Source organism: Schistocerca nitens, chromosome 2, assembly GCF_023898315.1.
Source record: "Schistocerca nitens isolate TAMUIC-IGC-003100 chromosome 2, iqSchNite1.1, whole genome shotgun sequence".
Classification (NCBI taxonomy): domain Eukaryota; kingdom Metazoa; phylum Arthropoda; class Insecta; order Orthoptera; family Acrididae; genus Schistocerca; species Schistocerca nitens.
The window spans coordinates 368,457,787-368,475,825 of NC_064615.1; the positions used below are offsets into that span (position 1 = coordinate 368,457,787).

Sequence of the window (18,039 nt, forward strand, 5' to 3'; positions counted from 1 at the left end):
AAACAAACTCTACACTTGGCATTCCGTGGAACAGAAACTGCAGACAGTCTACGTGCGTCTCTGAGAGATATAAAAAATAACAAAAATAATGTTATTTATGCATGTTTTGTACCTTAAAACTTTTCATCCGCATTAACGTCTTTGTATTTACATACCGATAACTATATACACAGTCATATCAGTTTATTTTTCTGCCACGATTATAATATCAACATGATGTTCATCGGCTGTGCATATATCGACTCTTCAGCTGATATGTCACATTACCAGCTGTCCAATAGAGAATGCTATCGAGTACCGAGTTGGAAGTTGTGGGGTGGCGTTTGATGAGTGTCAAATCTGTGCGAATGTTAGCATTGTAATTGTTATGTAAACCTTTTTTTATTGTTAAACCGTAGGTAAGTCTAGTTATACCGATAATGGAGAATAAAAAACTGGTTTGCCCTGGGAATGGCATTTATGTGGTGCAAGGGGAGATGACAATACTCCTGACAGCTATGCGAAGAGGGGCTAGGTGGTCGTCACATTCATACCAGGTAAATATTATTTTATATTCTGTTATGCAGCTAATATAATTTGTACATATGGGTCTGAGAGCTGTCGTATTGTTAATTGTCATAGCCTACTTACAATATCTATTGACAGCTTTTGTGGATCGTAACCAATTCATTTTTATTCGTCTGTTTCGTGCCTTTCGAATAATAAGTGGTACACGGTTACAACAGGAAAAAACTATCATTCATATAGACCTTCAGTTAGTTAGCAAACCCTAGCAGAAATATATATGCTAATTGAAAGAAGCAGATGGATGTCATCTATGTCCCGGCACAGAAGGGACAGTTTAGTTAGAGGCTAACTTGAACTTGCTACATTTATCTCCTGAATGTTTGTTTGTTTATTTTTGGTACAAGTTAAACGTGATTGTACATCTATTAAATGCTGCTGCGTTTATGTATTTGCCCGCATCTCGTGGTCGTGCGGTAGCGTTCTCGCTTCCCACGCCCGGGTTCCCGGGTTCGATTCCCGGCGGGGTCAGGGATTTTCTCTGCCTCGTGATGGCTGGGTGTTGTGTGCTGTCCTTAGGTTAGTTAGGTTTAAGTAGTTCAAAGTTTTAGGGGACTTATGACCACAGCAGTTGAGTCCCATAGTGCTCAGAGCCATTTGAATTTGAAAATTTTATGTATTTGAAGATCAGTTGAAGTTGTAATTATTTTGCTTTGGCTGTATCTAGTGTCACGATAGCAAAAATTTCCAACAGAGCAAAGGCTTATGCCTGTGGTTATGTTTGTAAAATCTGAGCTTTACAAAGAAAGGACGAGACTGGACTGTGAAAAAACTACAATCAACCAGTAGCAGTAAACGATAGCTGACTTTGATCACTAAGTTTCAGATTACCATTGCGTTTTTGTTGCTGATGAGGTAGAACAATTATATAATATTTAAAGCTAGTACATATAACTATATTGTAGTAGTGAGTAGTGGAGACCAGAAGATCCTGAGGAAGATCCCAGCAGAGGGGTTGAAACGTCGATCATTTTAGTAGAAATATGATGTGGCCTAATGACCTAGAAGATTTTAACTTCATCAGTTCATTTATCCCTTATTAAAAATGTTTTATTGCAAGCTGCTGACTGTGCATCTGTACATCTAGTATTGGAAGTTGGCTTCATCTTGTGAACTGACAGTGTTGTTCTGATATATGACGACATGTGTGTGCAACCAAAAAGAAAATGGAATTCTTGTGTGTGTGTGTGTGTGTGTGTGTGTGTGTGTGTGTGTTTTTTTTTAAGGTTGTGGCAGACTAGTTGTTGATTATCAAAGCCAACAAATGTGAAAATGTAAACATAGTTATGATGACATGTTGATCTGTAGTGTAGCCCAAGATTGATTGGAAGGTGACAGTTCAGTTGGTTGCTGGTGAAGCAGTATTGAAGGCATCATTTAATGCAGTACTTCTACATTTAATTTTGCTTGGCTTTTTGCAGTAAATGAGATTTTTTTTTCTGCTGTTTTGCAGTCTTCCATCCCCTCTTTTACCGCTTCATTCTGGTGATAGGCCCCATTTGTCCACACTAGATATAAAACCTGTAAGATTACAGAGGTTGGAGATCTACCATCATCAATGCAGCAATGTCTCTGAATAGTTACAGAAATATATAACCTGAGTGTTACCACTGATTATCTTTCTCGGAAACTACTTTCAGTTCTGCAGTTTAGAACAGTTAAATAGAAATTGCCAGTAACTGACAAAACTCCATTCTGCATCCAGTGAAGCGTTATCTTACATATCTAGCTTTGCCAGATACTAAGGCGCCTCCACAGGCTGGCAGCAGAACACCACTATCGGTCTTAGTAGGACACAGGACAGTTTCAGTGTTGGTAGAATATAACAGTTTCTTAAGTCCCTACTACAGTCGCTTATGACACTTTCAAAGCTGTATCCTTAAACTGCTGGTTCCAAGGAGAACAACACAAAGCAAGCCAATGTGCTGGTAATTTCAGAGTGGGAAAAATGAATTAGAGGTGAGAAAACATTAGAATTTTATAAACAACATGAAGTGGGAATAACAAGCACATATTATGAAGCTCTCAAGAGAAGACATTACATGTAGAAGGCATCTGGTGATAGTGGGAAATATACACTGAGGTGACAAGTCATGGGATAGTGACATGCACATATACAGATAACAGTAGTATCGTGTACATGAGGTATAAAAGCATAGTGCATTGGCAGAGCTGTCATTTGTATTCATGTAATTCGTGTGAAAAGGGCCGCATGATAGGAATTAAGAATTTAAATGCGGAATGGTAGTTGGAGATATATACATGTGACATTCCATTTCAGAAATCGTTAGGGAATTCAGTATTCCGAGATAAGTGATGCCAAGAGTGTACTGAGAATACCACACTTCAGGCATTACTTCTCTCTGTAGGCAATGCTGTGGCCAATGGCTTCACTTAATGACCGAGAGCAGCGGCAATAGCTTAGTTGTCAGTGCTAACAAACAAGCAAAATTACATGAAATAACTGCAGAATTAAATATGGGTTACGTGATGAATGGATCCATTAAGACAGTGCGGCTAAATTTGGTGTTGATTGACTATGGCAGCAGATGGCTGAAAATAGTGCCTTTGAAATAACAGCACGACATTGCTTGCAGCACCTCACCTGTTCTCGTGACCATATCGGTTTGACCCCAGACGACTGGAGAACCGTTTCTTGATTAGATGATTACCAATTTCAGTTAGTAAGAGCTGATAGTAGGGTTAGAATGTGGTGCAGACCCTACGGAGCCATGGACTTAAATTACCAACAATGCACTGTGCAAGCTAATGGTGGCTCCATAATGGTGTGGGCTGCATTTACATGGAATTGTCTGTGTCCTTTGGTCCAACTGAAATGACTAGAAATTATGTTCAGCTACTTGGAGACGATTTGCAACCGGTTATGTACTTCATGTTCCCAAACAAAGATGTTTTTTTATGGATGACAATGCACTAGGCCACAATTGGTTGCATTTGGTTTGAGGAACGTTGTGGACAGTTTGAGCAAGTGATTTTGCCACATAGATCGCCTGACATGGGACATAAGAGAGGTTAGTTCATGCACAAAGTCCTACACCGGCAACACTGTCTCAATTATGGACTGCTATAGAGGCATGTGGCTCAATATTTCAGCATGGGACTTCCAACAATTTGTTGATTCCATGCCACTTGAGTTGTTGCACTACGTCGGGCAAAAAGTGGTCTAACACAGTATTAGAATGTATCCCATGACTTTTGTCACCTCAGTGTATGATTGATTGTATAACAGTAAAGCATATTTACAGGAATCAAGTAAAGTGTAGCCATAGTTAACGTGGTGCTGATATACATAGTGGCCTACACTTATTGAGGCAAAGTCCAGTGTCAGATTTAAGAATTACCAGCTGAAATATCATAAGAAATGAGCAGCATATAAATTGGATGATGATAAAATATACAAATGCAACTACAGACTTAATAGGAATAAGAAGTTAGAATCTAGGAAACCTTGGATGACCCCCTAAACTATTGTAACTCAGTGACAAAAGGAATGAGTTGAAAGAGAAAAGCCCTGCTCAGTATAAAGCAATTAAAAATAAGATAACAAGACAGTGTGCAGTTTTTTCTTTCTTTTTTTGAGACTATTGAAAATGTATTTCGCAAACACTCTCCAGGTAGAAAATTTTGCCATGGTTCCACCTTAAGAATGATGATTCCTTGCCCCCCCCCCCCTCCCTGAAGTCATGGGCAGTACTCCCATGAGAACCTAAACATGATACAGGAATTAATTCCCCCCCCCCCCCCCCCCCTTGAACCTAGCACTGCAGATGGATGAAGAACTACGGGGGCACTCAAAGACATGTGGAATCTATTTTGTATGTCATCATTCTCAAGATGCACCAAATAACAAGTTAGACACTGGTGCATTCATCCTCATTTTGAGGGGGATTCACTGTCAGAGGTGGTCAAAATCATGTGTTACCAGTGTGATGTGAAGTCATGTTACCCAACCAGATGTGGTGTTTTAAATGCCAGCACTTTGAGCATATGTTTTTTCAGCATGCATACAACCCTGCCACATAAGGAAAATTCATCTACCTGTGTCAATTGCAAGAATAACACCCTCCCCAATCCCTGAAATGTTTTAACATACTCAGGGAATGCAAAATTCAGGAATTGGAGGTCACTTATGTTTCGAAGCTCAGAAATATGATGGTGATTTGTATCCAGTCTCGGTGACATTTATTTTTGACACTACTGTGGCCAGGCGGTCAGTAGTACCTGGTCTATTTACTCTCTAAACGACGACATCTGGTATCGCGCCAGTAAACTTAACAGGTGGGACAATAGGTCCTCCAGACTCTTGATTCTTGCATGCTTATCTTTGAGAACCAGTCCCCTCATTCAGCCACAGAAACAGCTTTCTGCTCTGATATTCACCAATGACACAGCTTCCTCTTGGGAACCAGCTCACTGGAAACTTAACAGACCAGAGGCCCAACACCAGCCATTGGCTGAGGGAGCCATGGATTTTGGGTTCCAGGTATGCCTGCTCTTCTTCCATTCCTACATCCTTACTAGATAAGCTCTCATAAGAATCTCAGCTGCCAAAAGTTGTGAAAGAGAAGAAGGTGAAGACAATTAGTCTTGGGAGAAGGCTACTCTGGTGGATATTGCTAATCCTTTTTTCAGAACTGCTACAACTAGTTTCCTCTTGTTGTGTGATCTGTATTTTGTTCTCCAAGAAAGTCTTCACTGACGACCATTCCCCAACTCTTTGAGGTTAACATACATAATCAGAACTGTACTGGCCCTAAGAGATCAAAGTAAGGAATTGGTTCACACAAATCACATCAGTGTAGGATACACCTACATACTGTGTTTGAAGCTTTAGCAGTGCAAGTTCTAAAACGCCCAGTGATCATTATGTGAAACGTTTATTTACCATCTGGCAGGATGCTTACTTACCTTGAAATGATCACCTTAAACAAAAAACTCGTCCCCCTCCCGTTTCTCCTACCTGTGGAATGTGCACAACCCCTGTAGATAAGCACTACTTCATCTGGTAAGAACATACTGATTGATCTGTGTCTCCTCAGTGACAGTTCTCCTACCCACTTCAGTTCTGCCCATGGCACTTTTCACCTATCAACCTTAAATCTCCTCTGTCAGTCTTGTGGCTTTATCACAATGGTATCTACACAGTGATCTTTGTCGCATGACTACTTCCTGGTGATCTCATCACTTCCTTGCCATTGCCAGACAGATCCTCAGATCAGATTCTTCAAAGAGAAAAGCAGCAGTTGTATACCTGTGCGGTCATCTTTGCCTCCTCTGTATCAGATTACAGTGCCAAGTTTGGATTATACATCTCTAACATAATCACTTGTGTTCCTAGAACTGCTGTTTTCCTTTCTACATGCCATCTCTACCACTGGCAGCTACCATGGTGAACCAAAACATTGCAACTACTATTGAAGTTCATCGGAATACCCTGCAGTGTCTCAACCAGCATCCTTCAGACTAGTCTCCTCCCTTTTAAATGGCTTTGTGCTAAGGCTCACTGTCTAATTAAATGCAGTAAGAGGGAACACTTGGAGCAGTCTCCTCCCCCATCCTCAGTGTGGGCCAAGCTCTGTAGTACTGTAGGTCACCAAAGAGATACAACTATTCTAGGTATCTTACTAATGATGGTATATGTTATGATGCATCAGTTCTTATTGAACACCTTGTGATCCACTTGGTTGTGGATTTGGCATCCTCTGCTTGTATCAGTACCCTTTGAATGTGTAAACAAGAAGTTGACGACATCTCCTTGTCTTTCACCCCAGTCACACTGAATTAAATAATGAACCTTTCTCTGGTGGGGAACTGCTTTAGGCTCTTGAAACATCACACACTGTGGCTCCAAGTCTTGATTAAATTCATAATCAGATGATCCAACATCTGAACATTACTCAAACATTCTGTCTGCTCAGGATCTTCCACTGTATTTAGTTAGAAGACATTTTCCCTTCACAATGGTGAGATGGTGTCATCCCAATCCTTAAACCAGGCAAAAATCCAACATGTATCATCAGCTACCAACTGATCAGTGTCACCAACATACTCTGCAAACTGCAGGAAAGGGTTGTAGTTTGTTGATTATGCTGGGTTCTCAAATCACGCAGCCTTTTGTTCCCCCTATCAGTGTGGTATCTGAGAGGAGTGATCCACAACTAGCCATATGGTTAGCTTGTAAACAGCAATCCAGTAGACTTTTTCTAAACACCACCACCTCATTGCATTCTTTCTGGCTCTACATAAGGCATATGACTCCTTAGTGCCATCACAGTTTATTTACCCTCCATGACAAAGGCTTTTGAGGCACCCTACTGTTCTCTAAAGGGTGACCAGTGAACGAGCACCCAATTTCAAAATTAAATATCTGAAAAACTGAGGTCAATAGATGAGTGCAACAATTGGTGAAAGCTGTAAGAATTTTATACGAACTTTATACAGAAGTTTCGAAATAGTTCAAAGAGCTGCTAACAGATGGCACTGTAATCGCAATATGTAGAGCCTATTGATAGTGTTCCACAGCTCAAGGTGATAAGGTCCACCTTTGAAAGCTGAAGGGAAGTTAGTGTACAGAAGGAACAGGTTGGAATCATCTGTTCCCTTGGACAACATGTTTTTCTGGTGCTGGAATACCATAGGTTAGAACCCAGTGCTACAGCAACAAGGCACAGTTGTCAAACATGGTGTAATGTTACAAGAGGATGCAATGCAAAAACCATTGGCAAGCTGTTCCAAAAATTAGAATGGACAGACAGTGTGGCTGACAATCCAGGGGGGAATGTCGGCCCCAGGCAAATTATAGCTACTCCTGAAAATGTTGCCATGGTTTCTGGAATTATTCAGCAAAATCCAACAAAATCTATCTGAAGAATTGCAGTAGACTAGTTTGAAGCATTCCAGTATGCAGAAAATACTGAGATGGAGCTACACATTTCCATTCAAAATCCAGAGCCACCAGTCCATAACTGTATGAGCTGTGTGACAGACGGCTGACTTTGCATACCACATTTTCACAATGATTGATAATCAAGCATTTGACATTGGCTGCATCTGGTTCACAGATGAAATATACTTCTACCTGAATGGAGTCGTGAGGAAACAGAATTAGTGACTTGGGATTACAAAAATCCTTATTTGTGAGGCAAAACCACTGTATTCTCCCAAAGTTTCTGTTTAGTCTGTAGTAGGCAGCAGATGCATCATTGGCCCTTTTTTCATCTGAGAAATGATCACTAGTGAACATTACATTGCAATTTTGGTACAATTTGTTGCGTAGCAGAATCGATACGGCACTGAGTGTTTCATACACAAGATGGGATCAGACCACATCACTCCGAACAGTTGTTTCTCTTTCTTGATGAATAATTTGGTCACTTTTGTGGGGCGTGTTGAAAGACACACTCTGCTGGAACCACCCCACCATGTTGTGTGAGGTTGAATCGGCAGTCTGTGTGGCATCTGGGTCCATTTCTGTGGCGACAGTACAGGATGTGATAGCAATTTTCATTGTTTTTTTTTCCTACCACCTGCATATTGGACATTTAGAAAAGATCTCAATTTGATTGCACTGACTGTTTGCACATGTTTAATTTAATTGTACATGCTGATAATGTGTGAGCTTCACAGTGCCATCTGCTTGCAGCTTTTCGAACTAACTAAAAACTTATGCATAGCTTTCATATAAAGTTCTTACAGCTATAACACAAACATACCTTTTTGAAGCATCCATGTATCTATCTTAGTTTTAGAGATATTTAATTTTGAAATTGGGGATTCCTTCACTAGACACCCTAAATTTGTCAGTTTTTATCCCATTTGAAGAGGCTCTGTATGGAGTGTTACTTTTCTCATCACTATCAGTGGACTAGTGATCTTTCAGACCAGTGGTCACCCCTGTGCTGTAAGATGACAACTTTTGTGAATGATATACCTATCAATCTGTAGATTTGACTAAATGACAGTTTTAAGAAACCATCTGAATGGTGACCTTCATCTGGACCCCAGGCTGTGGTGGGATCCTGGGGAATGAACTCGATGATAGCTTGGCCAAACTGGCTACCACCAAACAGACTTTTGAGACCGGTATTCTGGAAACTGACCTCTGATTGGTATTATGCCATCAAGTTTTAGAGATCTGTAATGTGGAATGGCTCACTCTGACTCCACCAAACAAAATAAGGATGATAAAGGAGACTAGCCTCCATGCAGGCCTCTCCCAAGGACTCTCCTGTCCTTTGCCAGCTCCGCATCAGCCATACTTGTCTGGCTCTTAGTTGTCTCCATCGCAAGGACCCATCCCACTGTCATGGTTCCTGTTTGATGATGGTCCATATTTTGCTGGACTGTTCCAACCGAGCCACCTAGTGGTGGAATCTTAATCTCCCAGACTCGTTACCCCTGTTGTTAGGAGACAGTGCCTCAGCGACTGACTTAGTTTTATGTTTTATTCATGAAGGGGGGCTTTTACCTCTCTTTAAGAAAGGGCCAGCTAATGTTATGGGCTCATTCTAGAGTTGGCAGAACACTGTTGCCTCCTCTGCCCAGACCAGACTACAGTTTTTTGGGTTTGGTGGCCCAGCCCGGCCCACAACCTACCTGTTCTTCTACTCTTCCTCCGCACCCCTTCCCCCTTTCATGTAGTCTGTTCGACTTGATCATCTTTTGTCCATGTGCACTTCTCTTGCCCTATCCATGTTGCTGGTCTTTCCTAGGCAATTTGAGTGGGGTATTACTGGTAAGTGGCAGGAGTGGGGGACATTGTCCTCTCATTGCACTCTGCTGTCGGGACTTCCAGCTGCTTCCTAGATGGGGCACTTCAACTGCCTTTCTTCCTATGTCCACCTTTCTTCTCTTTTGTCCCTTATCTAGCCTTCGTTGGACTTTGGTAGACCTTGGGGTGTCCTTCAGCTGGGTTTTGCGCAGTAGGCCATCTCTGATGGGCAGTAATGTAGACCTGTCTTTTCAAGGAAAAAGGGACTGATGACCTAGTAGTTTGGTCCCTTTAATTGTCCAGCCAACCAACCCACCAACCATCTGAATTGCCTCTGCGTGGACTGTTTCTCATGACCGTAAACCCACTAAATGCAAGTCATGCATTTCTGTTGTTGTACGACAGTCCATTCTGACCCAAAACTTTATTTGGATATCCAGCTCTTGGGCATTGTTGCACATTCCTGATATTTGAGGTTCCTCTTGATTAAAAAGACTCATGGCTGCCTCATATACACTAACTAAAGACTAGCTACATGCAAAAGTTATACACTTTCTGCTTCCTTGTCCGCAACTCCTGGGGTGAAGCTCGTGCTACTCATATTTTCTGGGCCCTGGTCTTGTCCACATTCGACTACGGTTGCCATTTTTATGGCTCAGCAGCACCTACAGCTTTGAAGTTCTTGTACCCAGTCCTTCATTGTGGAGGAAGACTGTCCACTGGCTTCTTCTAGACAAGTACTTAAGACAGTCTCCTTGCTAAAGCAGTGGTCTTCCTTCTTCACTTCCAGTGATACCGACTCTTGTTCACTTGCGCAATCACCATCTCGCAATTCCCTGATCATCAAACTTATCAAGTTATTTTTATGTACGAGGGTCATTAGCCCGCTGTCACATATCCTCGGATAGGATTACCACTTAGAATGCATCTGCCTAACCTCGTTAGGATGTGGTCCCCATGTTTTCTGCACCTCCCCTCCCAGCCACCCTTGGTTAGGGGACAGATCAGGAGTTAGAACCAGTCTATTTCAAGGTCCTAAAGTTCGTTACCCCAATGACCTATCATCATCTGTTTCTCTTTATTTTTCAGGAGTAGCATGATGCTATTATTTTCACACTAACAGCTCTAAAACCATGATTAAAGTGGGATATGTGTTTACATCTCTCGCTGGTCAGGACCATCAATTGTTGTGGGAACATGTAGTGTTATTAAGGTTCAGTTGATGTCTTTTAACAGAGCTCTCCTTTGTATTGAAAATATCTCCCTTGACAACATTTTAATTGGTGGTGCTTCAATCAGCAGTTTCCAGGCCATTGATTTGTCTCATCCTTCTCCTTGACATTATTATGAGTAGGTGCTGCTCACCATATAACGGCTGATGCTGAGCCGCAGATAAGCACAACAAAAAGGCTCTCACAATTAAAGCTTTCAGCCATTAAGGCCCTTGTCAACAATCTCTCTCTCTCTCTCTCTCTCTCTCTCTCTCTCTCTCACACACACACACACACACACACACACACACACAGAGAGAGAGAGAGAGAGAGAGAGAGAGAGAGAGAGAGAGAGAGAGAGAAACACAAAATGAAACTCGTCCACGACTGCAGTCTCAGGCAACTGAAACCACAGTGCGAGCAGCAGCACCAGTGCATGATGGTAATGGCAACTGGGTGGGGGTTCGGAGTAGGCTAGGGCGAGGGATGTGATAGTATGGTGGGGGTGGCGGACAGTGAAGTGCTGCAGGTTAGACCCAATCCCAGACCTTAACAAAAAACAGTCAGTTACTGAGACCAGTTAAAGATGTAGCCGGTCCCAGAATGCTTGTGGTCTACAAGGTACCTTTCAAGTGTGGCCCGTCTTAACATCGGGCAGACAGTATGCACTGTGGAACAATCGAGGAAGGAGCATGAGAGCTTGTACTGCCTATGCTACCCCGAAAAATCTCCTTTAGCTGAACATGCTTTAGGAAATGGTCACCACATAAAATTTGATGAACCTGTGTCATGGCTTGCACCAGCAGTTCCAGGAACTATGTCATTAAAGCAGCATTGGAATAAAAATCACCATAACACACTGAATAGAGACAGTGGCCTGCAGCTCAGCTCAGCATAGGATCCAGCAATTGCATGGTTGAGGCGGGTAAGTCGAAAACTGAGTCAGTGTACACTCATACATGGTGATGCTGTGAGCACCAGTGACATCACAGCCAGCAGCTAGTGTACAGGGTGGTTCAGGAGGAATATCACATAATTTGTGAGGTGATTCTACGTGTGAAAATAAACCGAAAAAGGCCTATGAACATGTGTTCAGTCTTTGATCCATACAGAACTGGAGTGGGTTGAAGACTACACACATCCATGAATGTATATAAAGACAGATGTGGGTATTACTTACCGAAGTGCTGCATAGGTGCTGTGGTGGACAGAGTAATGGTGGGACAGGTGACTGATCCACCCTACGAGGGGTGTGGGGGTTCTCCAACAGATGGCAGCACAGTGACATTGCACAGAGGCAACAGCTGCAAGCATATCCAGTGTGCAATCCTGAGTTGGGTCAGCAAGAAGTCATCAGGCCGTATGCATATAGTTCTTGAGTCTTGTTTAATTGGGAAAGTTACATTGTGTCCATGTATACAAACACGTCACGTACATTCAACTATGCAGAATACACAGACATGTTTGAGTACAGGTACTGTAATGGCAATACCCATGCTGCTGCGACAATATACCAGAGATGTTTCCCTGATTGACAAACCACCTGTGCCAGGGAATTTTCCAGAGTTTTTCAAACATTACGTGAATTTGGAACACATACCCAGTGTATGTGTAACTTCAGAACGGGAGGCTATCTAGTCAGTTGAGGAAAGGGAAAACATTATTGCAATGGTGTCCCACCACCAGTACACAGTGCATTAACCACGAGCTCAATATTCCAGAAATGTGGTTGTTGCATATGTTACATGCCAGACAAGTATCCTCATATCTGAATAACAAATTTCCTCAACGGTGGATTGACCGTAGTGGAGCAATTAACTGGCCTGCCAGATCACCCAATCTAACCCAGTTTGACTTTTGTTTATGGGGTTTATTAAAGAGAGGTGTACATTATGAAGGTGGATGCACATGAAGAACTTTTTCCTTCCGCCACCGACTCTTGCCTGTGCTAAACCCCGCCAAGATGATGATCGATGTGCAACACAACACACCCTCCAATGTGTTGACAAGTGCATTTAGATGGGTGGGGGACTTTTTGAATGCCTCTTGTAGGATGGATCAGTCATCTGTCCCACCATTATTCTGTGCACTGCAGCGCTGCACAGTGTTTTGGTAAGTACTATTCCCATTTATTTTAATAATCGTTTGTGGATGTGTGTGGTCTTCAACCCATTCCAGTTCCATAATGATCGAAAATTGGACGTATGTTCATAGGACTTTTTTGTTTGTTTTCACATGTAGAATCACCTTGGAGATTGTGATATTCCCCCTGGGTGTACCTGCAGCCCACTGGCTTTCATACTACTTGAGAGAAGCCAAGGAAGGCTTCGTTGAAAGCTCATGTAATTTTAATCACTTGTCATGGCTGAAAACTCGAACATTTTATTCAATGTTAGTCAGGAGACTCTGCATTCTTACACAGCTGAATGTGGGTTTGGCAAATGGACACATGGTCCGATCACTGCCAGCAGTCTTTTATACCCGCAAGGATCTTATCCCTAGTCTTTCTTTGTTTTTTTTTTTTTTTCCCGTCAATGATAACATACGGTCTTGCTTAAGCAAGCACATTTCTTTGCAAAAATGGAACATTTTGTGTCACTTTACATACTTTTTTGAATTAATACTTACACCACACCCATGTTTGAGACCATCAGTTTAGAAATGAATTATTAACAGTAACAGAATACTAAATGTATCTGAATCATTACAGTTGTAAAAAGAGTAAAGGAACTGTTTGAAAAGATGTCTCTTGTCTACTGTATGTGGTTGGCAGGTTGTGAAAGCCTTCGTTTTTTTCATTTTGATGGTAAGACCAATGCAATTACACACAGTTATAAAGCAGCTCAATGACTGTTATAACAGTACAGATGTTAGAGTAGAAGAGGTGTCATTGACATACTGTAGTTCTGTGACCTGAGTAAGATTTTGTGAATGAAATGTTGCGAGATTGAAGAGACCTCCATCAGAACAAAACTTAATCTCCACGCTTTGGTTGTTTGGAGGTGATTCATACAGCATGGCAGCCATTTACAGTGCTAAGAGTGTTAGAGCAAGCACACAGTTTTGTTTCGAACACTCAGTGATTGGGAACGACTTGGATGCAGAGTCATGGTGAAGAACTTGTGCAACCGTGCTATCATGAAGAACTTGAACCAATTCCACATAATGTTCAGAACAACCAAAGTGTCTCAGTAGTTTTCACAAGGCAGATTCACATACTGAATCAAAGGATTTTCCCAGCTCATAGAAAACTAAATATAGAGGCTTCTGTTGCTCTCTTCATTTCTCATTAACGTGTCTGTCCCAGATCATAATGCCTGTTATGCCTCTAGAGGCTCAGAAACTGCAATGAGATTCAGGCAAAATACTCTCTGAAATGAGTTGGTCGATTCAATAGAACTGGAAATTTTACCTGCAGTTGGCAGCAGCGATGTACCACGGTAGTTCACACATACACTACGGCTGCCTTTCTTCAAGACAATGGTGGTGGCAGCATTCTTAAAGTCGACAGGTTCTTCTGGGGTTAAGAAATTAAGAGGATGAGTGTAAAAAGTATATTCTTTGAGGGTACATCTCCATTTAGTACCAATTCCAGAGGGCTGTTATCAGGACCAAGAGTTTTTCGTGGTCTTAGTTGAGTGAGTGCTTTGATAGTCTCTGTATGTGGGTGGAACTGCCATCCATGGTTGTTGAGGTTGCTGAGTGACATTGTGAAGAAAGTCCTCAGCAACATTGGAGGCACATTTTAGAAGCTCTGAGAAATGTTCCTTCCAATGCATTAAGATTTTTCCATTGTCAGTTAAAGTGATGGAATTGTCAGCAGTCTTCAGTGTTCTTGATGAGGATCGAACTGGTCTGTACATGTCCTTTATGTCTGGACACAAGTTTTGCAGGTCATGGGCATCAGATAGTCTTTACAGTTCTTTGCTTTCTGTTGCCATCAGTTTTCCTTAATTTGTGCCTGCTTTTCCCTGTAACTTTCATGAAATGTAATTTTTCACACTGGGAGAAGGATCTTGAAGAAGGATAGATGGGCTTTCTCATTTGATATTGGCCAGACACATAATTTCTTCATTATTTTCATCAAACAAGTTTTGTATTTTTTTCTTTATAAAACCAATTTTTTCCTCAGACTCAAATATTATTTTCTGAAGTGTGGCCCATTCCTCATTTGCATAATTAGTACTGACTGGATGATGAACCAGCTTATTTGGGATTGATTTTCTGTAATCTGTAGCAGTAAATTTAAAGTTCAGAAGTGTTGAATTTCCACTTAGGTGGGTTGTGGGTGGATCTTTTTGGTTTGCAATGGATAGAGATCCTCAGCTGGCAAAAAGGAACTCATGATCTGTCCAGCAGTCATCGACATTTCTTGCAGTCCTGGTAACAAGGACTTCAATTTTATCACATTGCTTAGTGATGATATAATTGAGGATATGCCAGTGGTTTAAGTGAGGATGCATCCAAGTGGTCTTGTAGTGGTTAGGTAAGCAGAACTGAGTGATAGTAATAGAGAGTTCACATTCAGCGCATAGGCCAACCGTCACAGTGCTTTGTAATTAATTAACTTTAGCAGCTCTGGTTTTGAATTCATCATGTAATAACAGTTTATCTCTAGGTCGTGCTTTGGTGATGGTTTAGCCCAGCATCCAAGGTGGAAGCATATGCAGAGATGTCATAAATTTGCCTTCAGAGAGTGGGATTCTGAGACACACAATTATTTCACTGGCAACAGTTGGAGTTACCTGATGATCATTCACCAATGATTCTAGCACCATGAATGTGACACTCTCTTATCTTTCCCCTTTCAGAAAATGTCATAACCTGAACTGAACTCTGTAAATTTACCACTTAAGACAGTAATATCAATGTTAACTCAACCGAGGTCATGGGTGAAAAGCACTGTTCTTGTCTGAGGCCTCTTATCTTTCAGATCAAGTAAGGCTGGATCATGGGGCATTCCTATTATTAAAAATTTTGTAATCTTCATGTTTCTACCACATCAGTGGTGACCCACTGGATATGGCCTCCCAGCCGGCTGAGAGACTACAGCTGTTGAGCCTATATTTTCTAAGGCCTCCCCCCTTCAGGATGGGCAGTTGTGATCCTAAATAGGTGTGCACAAACCCAAGTGTAGGCCCAAATTTCTGAGTATCAGTGGGGTCTCAGAGACAGCCATTGTTATTCCATTGCCATTGGACTTGAGATGAAGGTATGACAGCAAGAAAAACAGCTACATGTGGGATTCTGTTAAAGATGGACCTCAGCTTGCAACAATTTGACACACACACTATGATCTTGGAACTGTACTCCGCAGCTGAAATGAAATGGGATGTGCAATTTCTATCACTTCGACTTCAATAGACTGCTGTAGACCTAAAATACCATTGAGTTAAGCCTTCACAGCCAATCCATCTGACATGATCTCATCCACCTCCACGACACCCCTCCCCTCTCTCACTCCAGGGGCTCACTGCTCTTTGGTGAGAATGTGCTTGGCTACCATTGGGATCCCAGCCTTTGCAGCACTACGTTCTCTTTCTGTGCTGTCAACCTACATGTCGATTGTCTTAAGTCTTCTGACTTTCCGTCAGATGGTCCTTTTGGTGCAGGCCCTGCTTGGACTTAGTTCATAATTTTGGTCTTGATTTCCAGTTTCACTCCTGGCACTATCTTCACCTTCCATTAATAATTGTATGGTCCCCATTTTTGGGTTTGACCTGCCAACTTTCCCAAATTTTACAGAAGTGTGCGTCATGCAGGGGAGGTTGCCCACTGTGGTGTATGCTCTGCGTCTATGCCCTTTAACCCTGGTACCCTTCCTTCCTGTTTTAGTATGCTCAGAACCCAGCACAGTAGCAGTCCCATTTTGTGGGAGGGGCTGTCATCAAGTACCTGCACGATGGTAGCTCCCTGACCACAAAGGGATCGCACTGTTGGTGCCTGTGCTGCACACTCACCATGTACGCCATGGAGTATGTGCCCGTTATTACTGGGGCATGGGGACTCCCAGCAACGGATTACTGGCCTGGTAGCCATTGCTGTGGCTGGGTGGCACCCATGGGGAGAACTCCCATTTAGAGTGGATGGCACTATGGTGGATAGTTAGAACATGAAGTGACTTAAACTTTCTCCTGCTGTAGTCGCATGGTCCTAGTAGTCTCTTCGAATGGAAAGGCCTCGTATGATGCAATGAAATACAGTCCCAACATGTTCCCTTCCCTGGCCATGCAGGATTGGCGACAAGGAGGAAAAGTCCTCCCCCCCCCCCCCCCTCCTCCTACCCTCCCCTCAATATCTGTTCTGTACCGGGACTGATGGGGACACCTTTTTGGCCCCGAAGCCTTTATTTTTTGTCACACTTATTGAAGATGAATATGGGGAGTTGCTGCAATCTCTTGGATGAAGAAAGGTTCCCTCTTAATTAAAACATCGTCTCCTGCCCAAGCTGCGCTGCTCTCTTGTGAAATGGTGTCTAACCTTACCACCTTTTTATTCTCTTTATCCTTTTTCATTTCTCAGTTTGAATGTCTTGTCATGAATTCACTTTTAACTATTTGTCTGTGCTGTATTTTTTCTGGCCCTTTATCTTGGTTTTTGTTTTAGTTACACTTTAGCTTTTTAGGATTTGCCTTTTGCCTCATTCCTTTAATGCCTCTTGGTTTGCCACTTAACAGATGAAGAGTGATAACGTTGCAGTTTAGTCCCTTTCACTCCAAAGAAACCAACCAGCCTCCATGACCGTTGAGAACCACAAAAGGGGGTTCCTCCTATGTCTGGTTTGCTGTAGAGCCAAAAACACTGGGCTACTTCATCTGACAGTGCTGCCATTCTGGTGGTCTCCACCTCTGTCTTCACAGTACCCTGACAAGTGGTTGTCACAGGTTAGATGACCCCCCAGGGGGTCCACAACTCTTTTGTGGACACGTGCGTAGCGAGCATGGGACCTTCCCTTTCCGCATCCTTCCCCGTCCCTCATCTTCGCCCCCCCCCCCCCTCGCCTCTGGTTCTTTCCTTCCCTTTCTCCCCCTCTGGGAGTATGGTTTGTGCCTACGTCCGGAGACGGACGCTCGAAACTGTTACAAATTCCTTGCTTTCAACACTTGCAAGTCTTCGTCCTTCCTCTGTCCTTCTCCTTTCCTTCCCTCTTCTCTTTGCCCTTTTCTCCGCTGCGGCGTTTGAGACCCCTCTTCTTTCCTTTCCCTTTCTCTTTTTTCCTCCCTGTGCATGTCTGAAGGCCGACCCACGCACTTCCATGTGTAGCCGGTGACGGGGTAACACGTAATTCCCCGCCCCGGGTAGACAGATAGGACACGTACGTACCCCCTGGTAACGGCCAGGCCCAGGGAGGGGTGATTACCCGAGCTGATACCTTCCGAAAGTGCCGATTGGTCCCTCCGTCCGTTTGTCGGGAGGTGTGACCTGAGGTGTGAACAATCACCTAAGGCGGGAGTGCCCTCAGTGAGGACCCCCACAAGGGAGGAGCGCGCCATCGGAGACGCCGGTAATCATGGGGGATTCTTCCGCAGTGGT

General features: G+C 42.8%; 1 protein-coding gene across 2 annotated transcripts in view; it reads left to right on the top strand.

Annotated features, from left to right (window-relative positions):
• The first annotated feature begins 303 nt into the window (after positions 1 to 303).
• Positions 304 to 18,039, top strand: part of LOC126236190 (Golgi-specific brefeldin A-resistance guanine nucleotide exchange factor 1) — a 321,970-nt gene continuing 304,234 nt past the window's right edge. For both annotated transcript variants that reach the window (XM_049945293.1, XM_049945291.1), the window contains exon 1: positions 304 to 536. In XM_049945293.1, the coding sequence (XP_049801250.1) occupies positions 420 to 536 (117 nt within the window). In that variant the 5' untranslated portion in view covers positions 304 to 419. The remainder of the gene's footprint in view (positions 537 to 18,039) is intronic.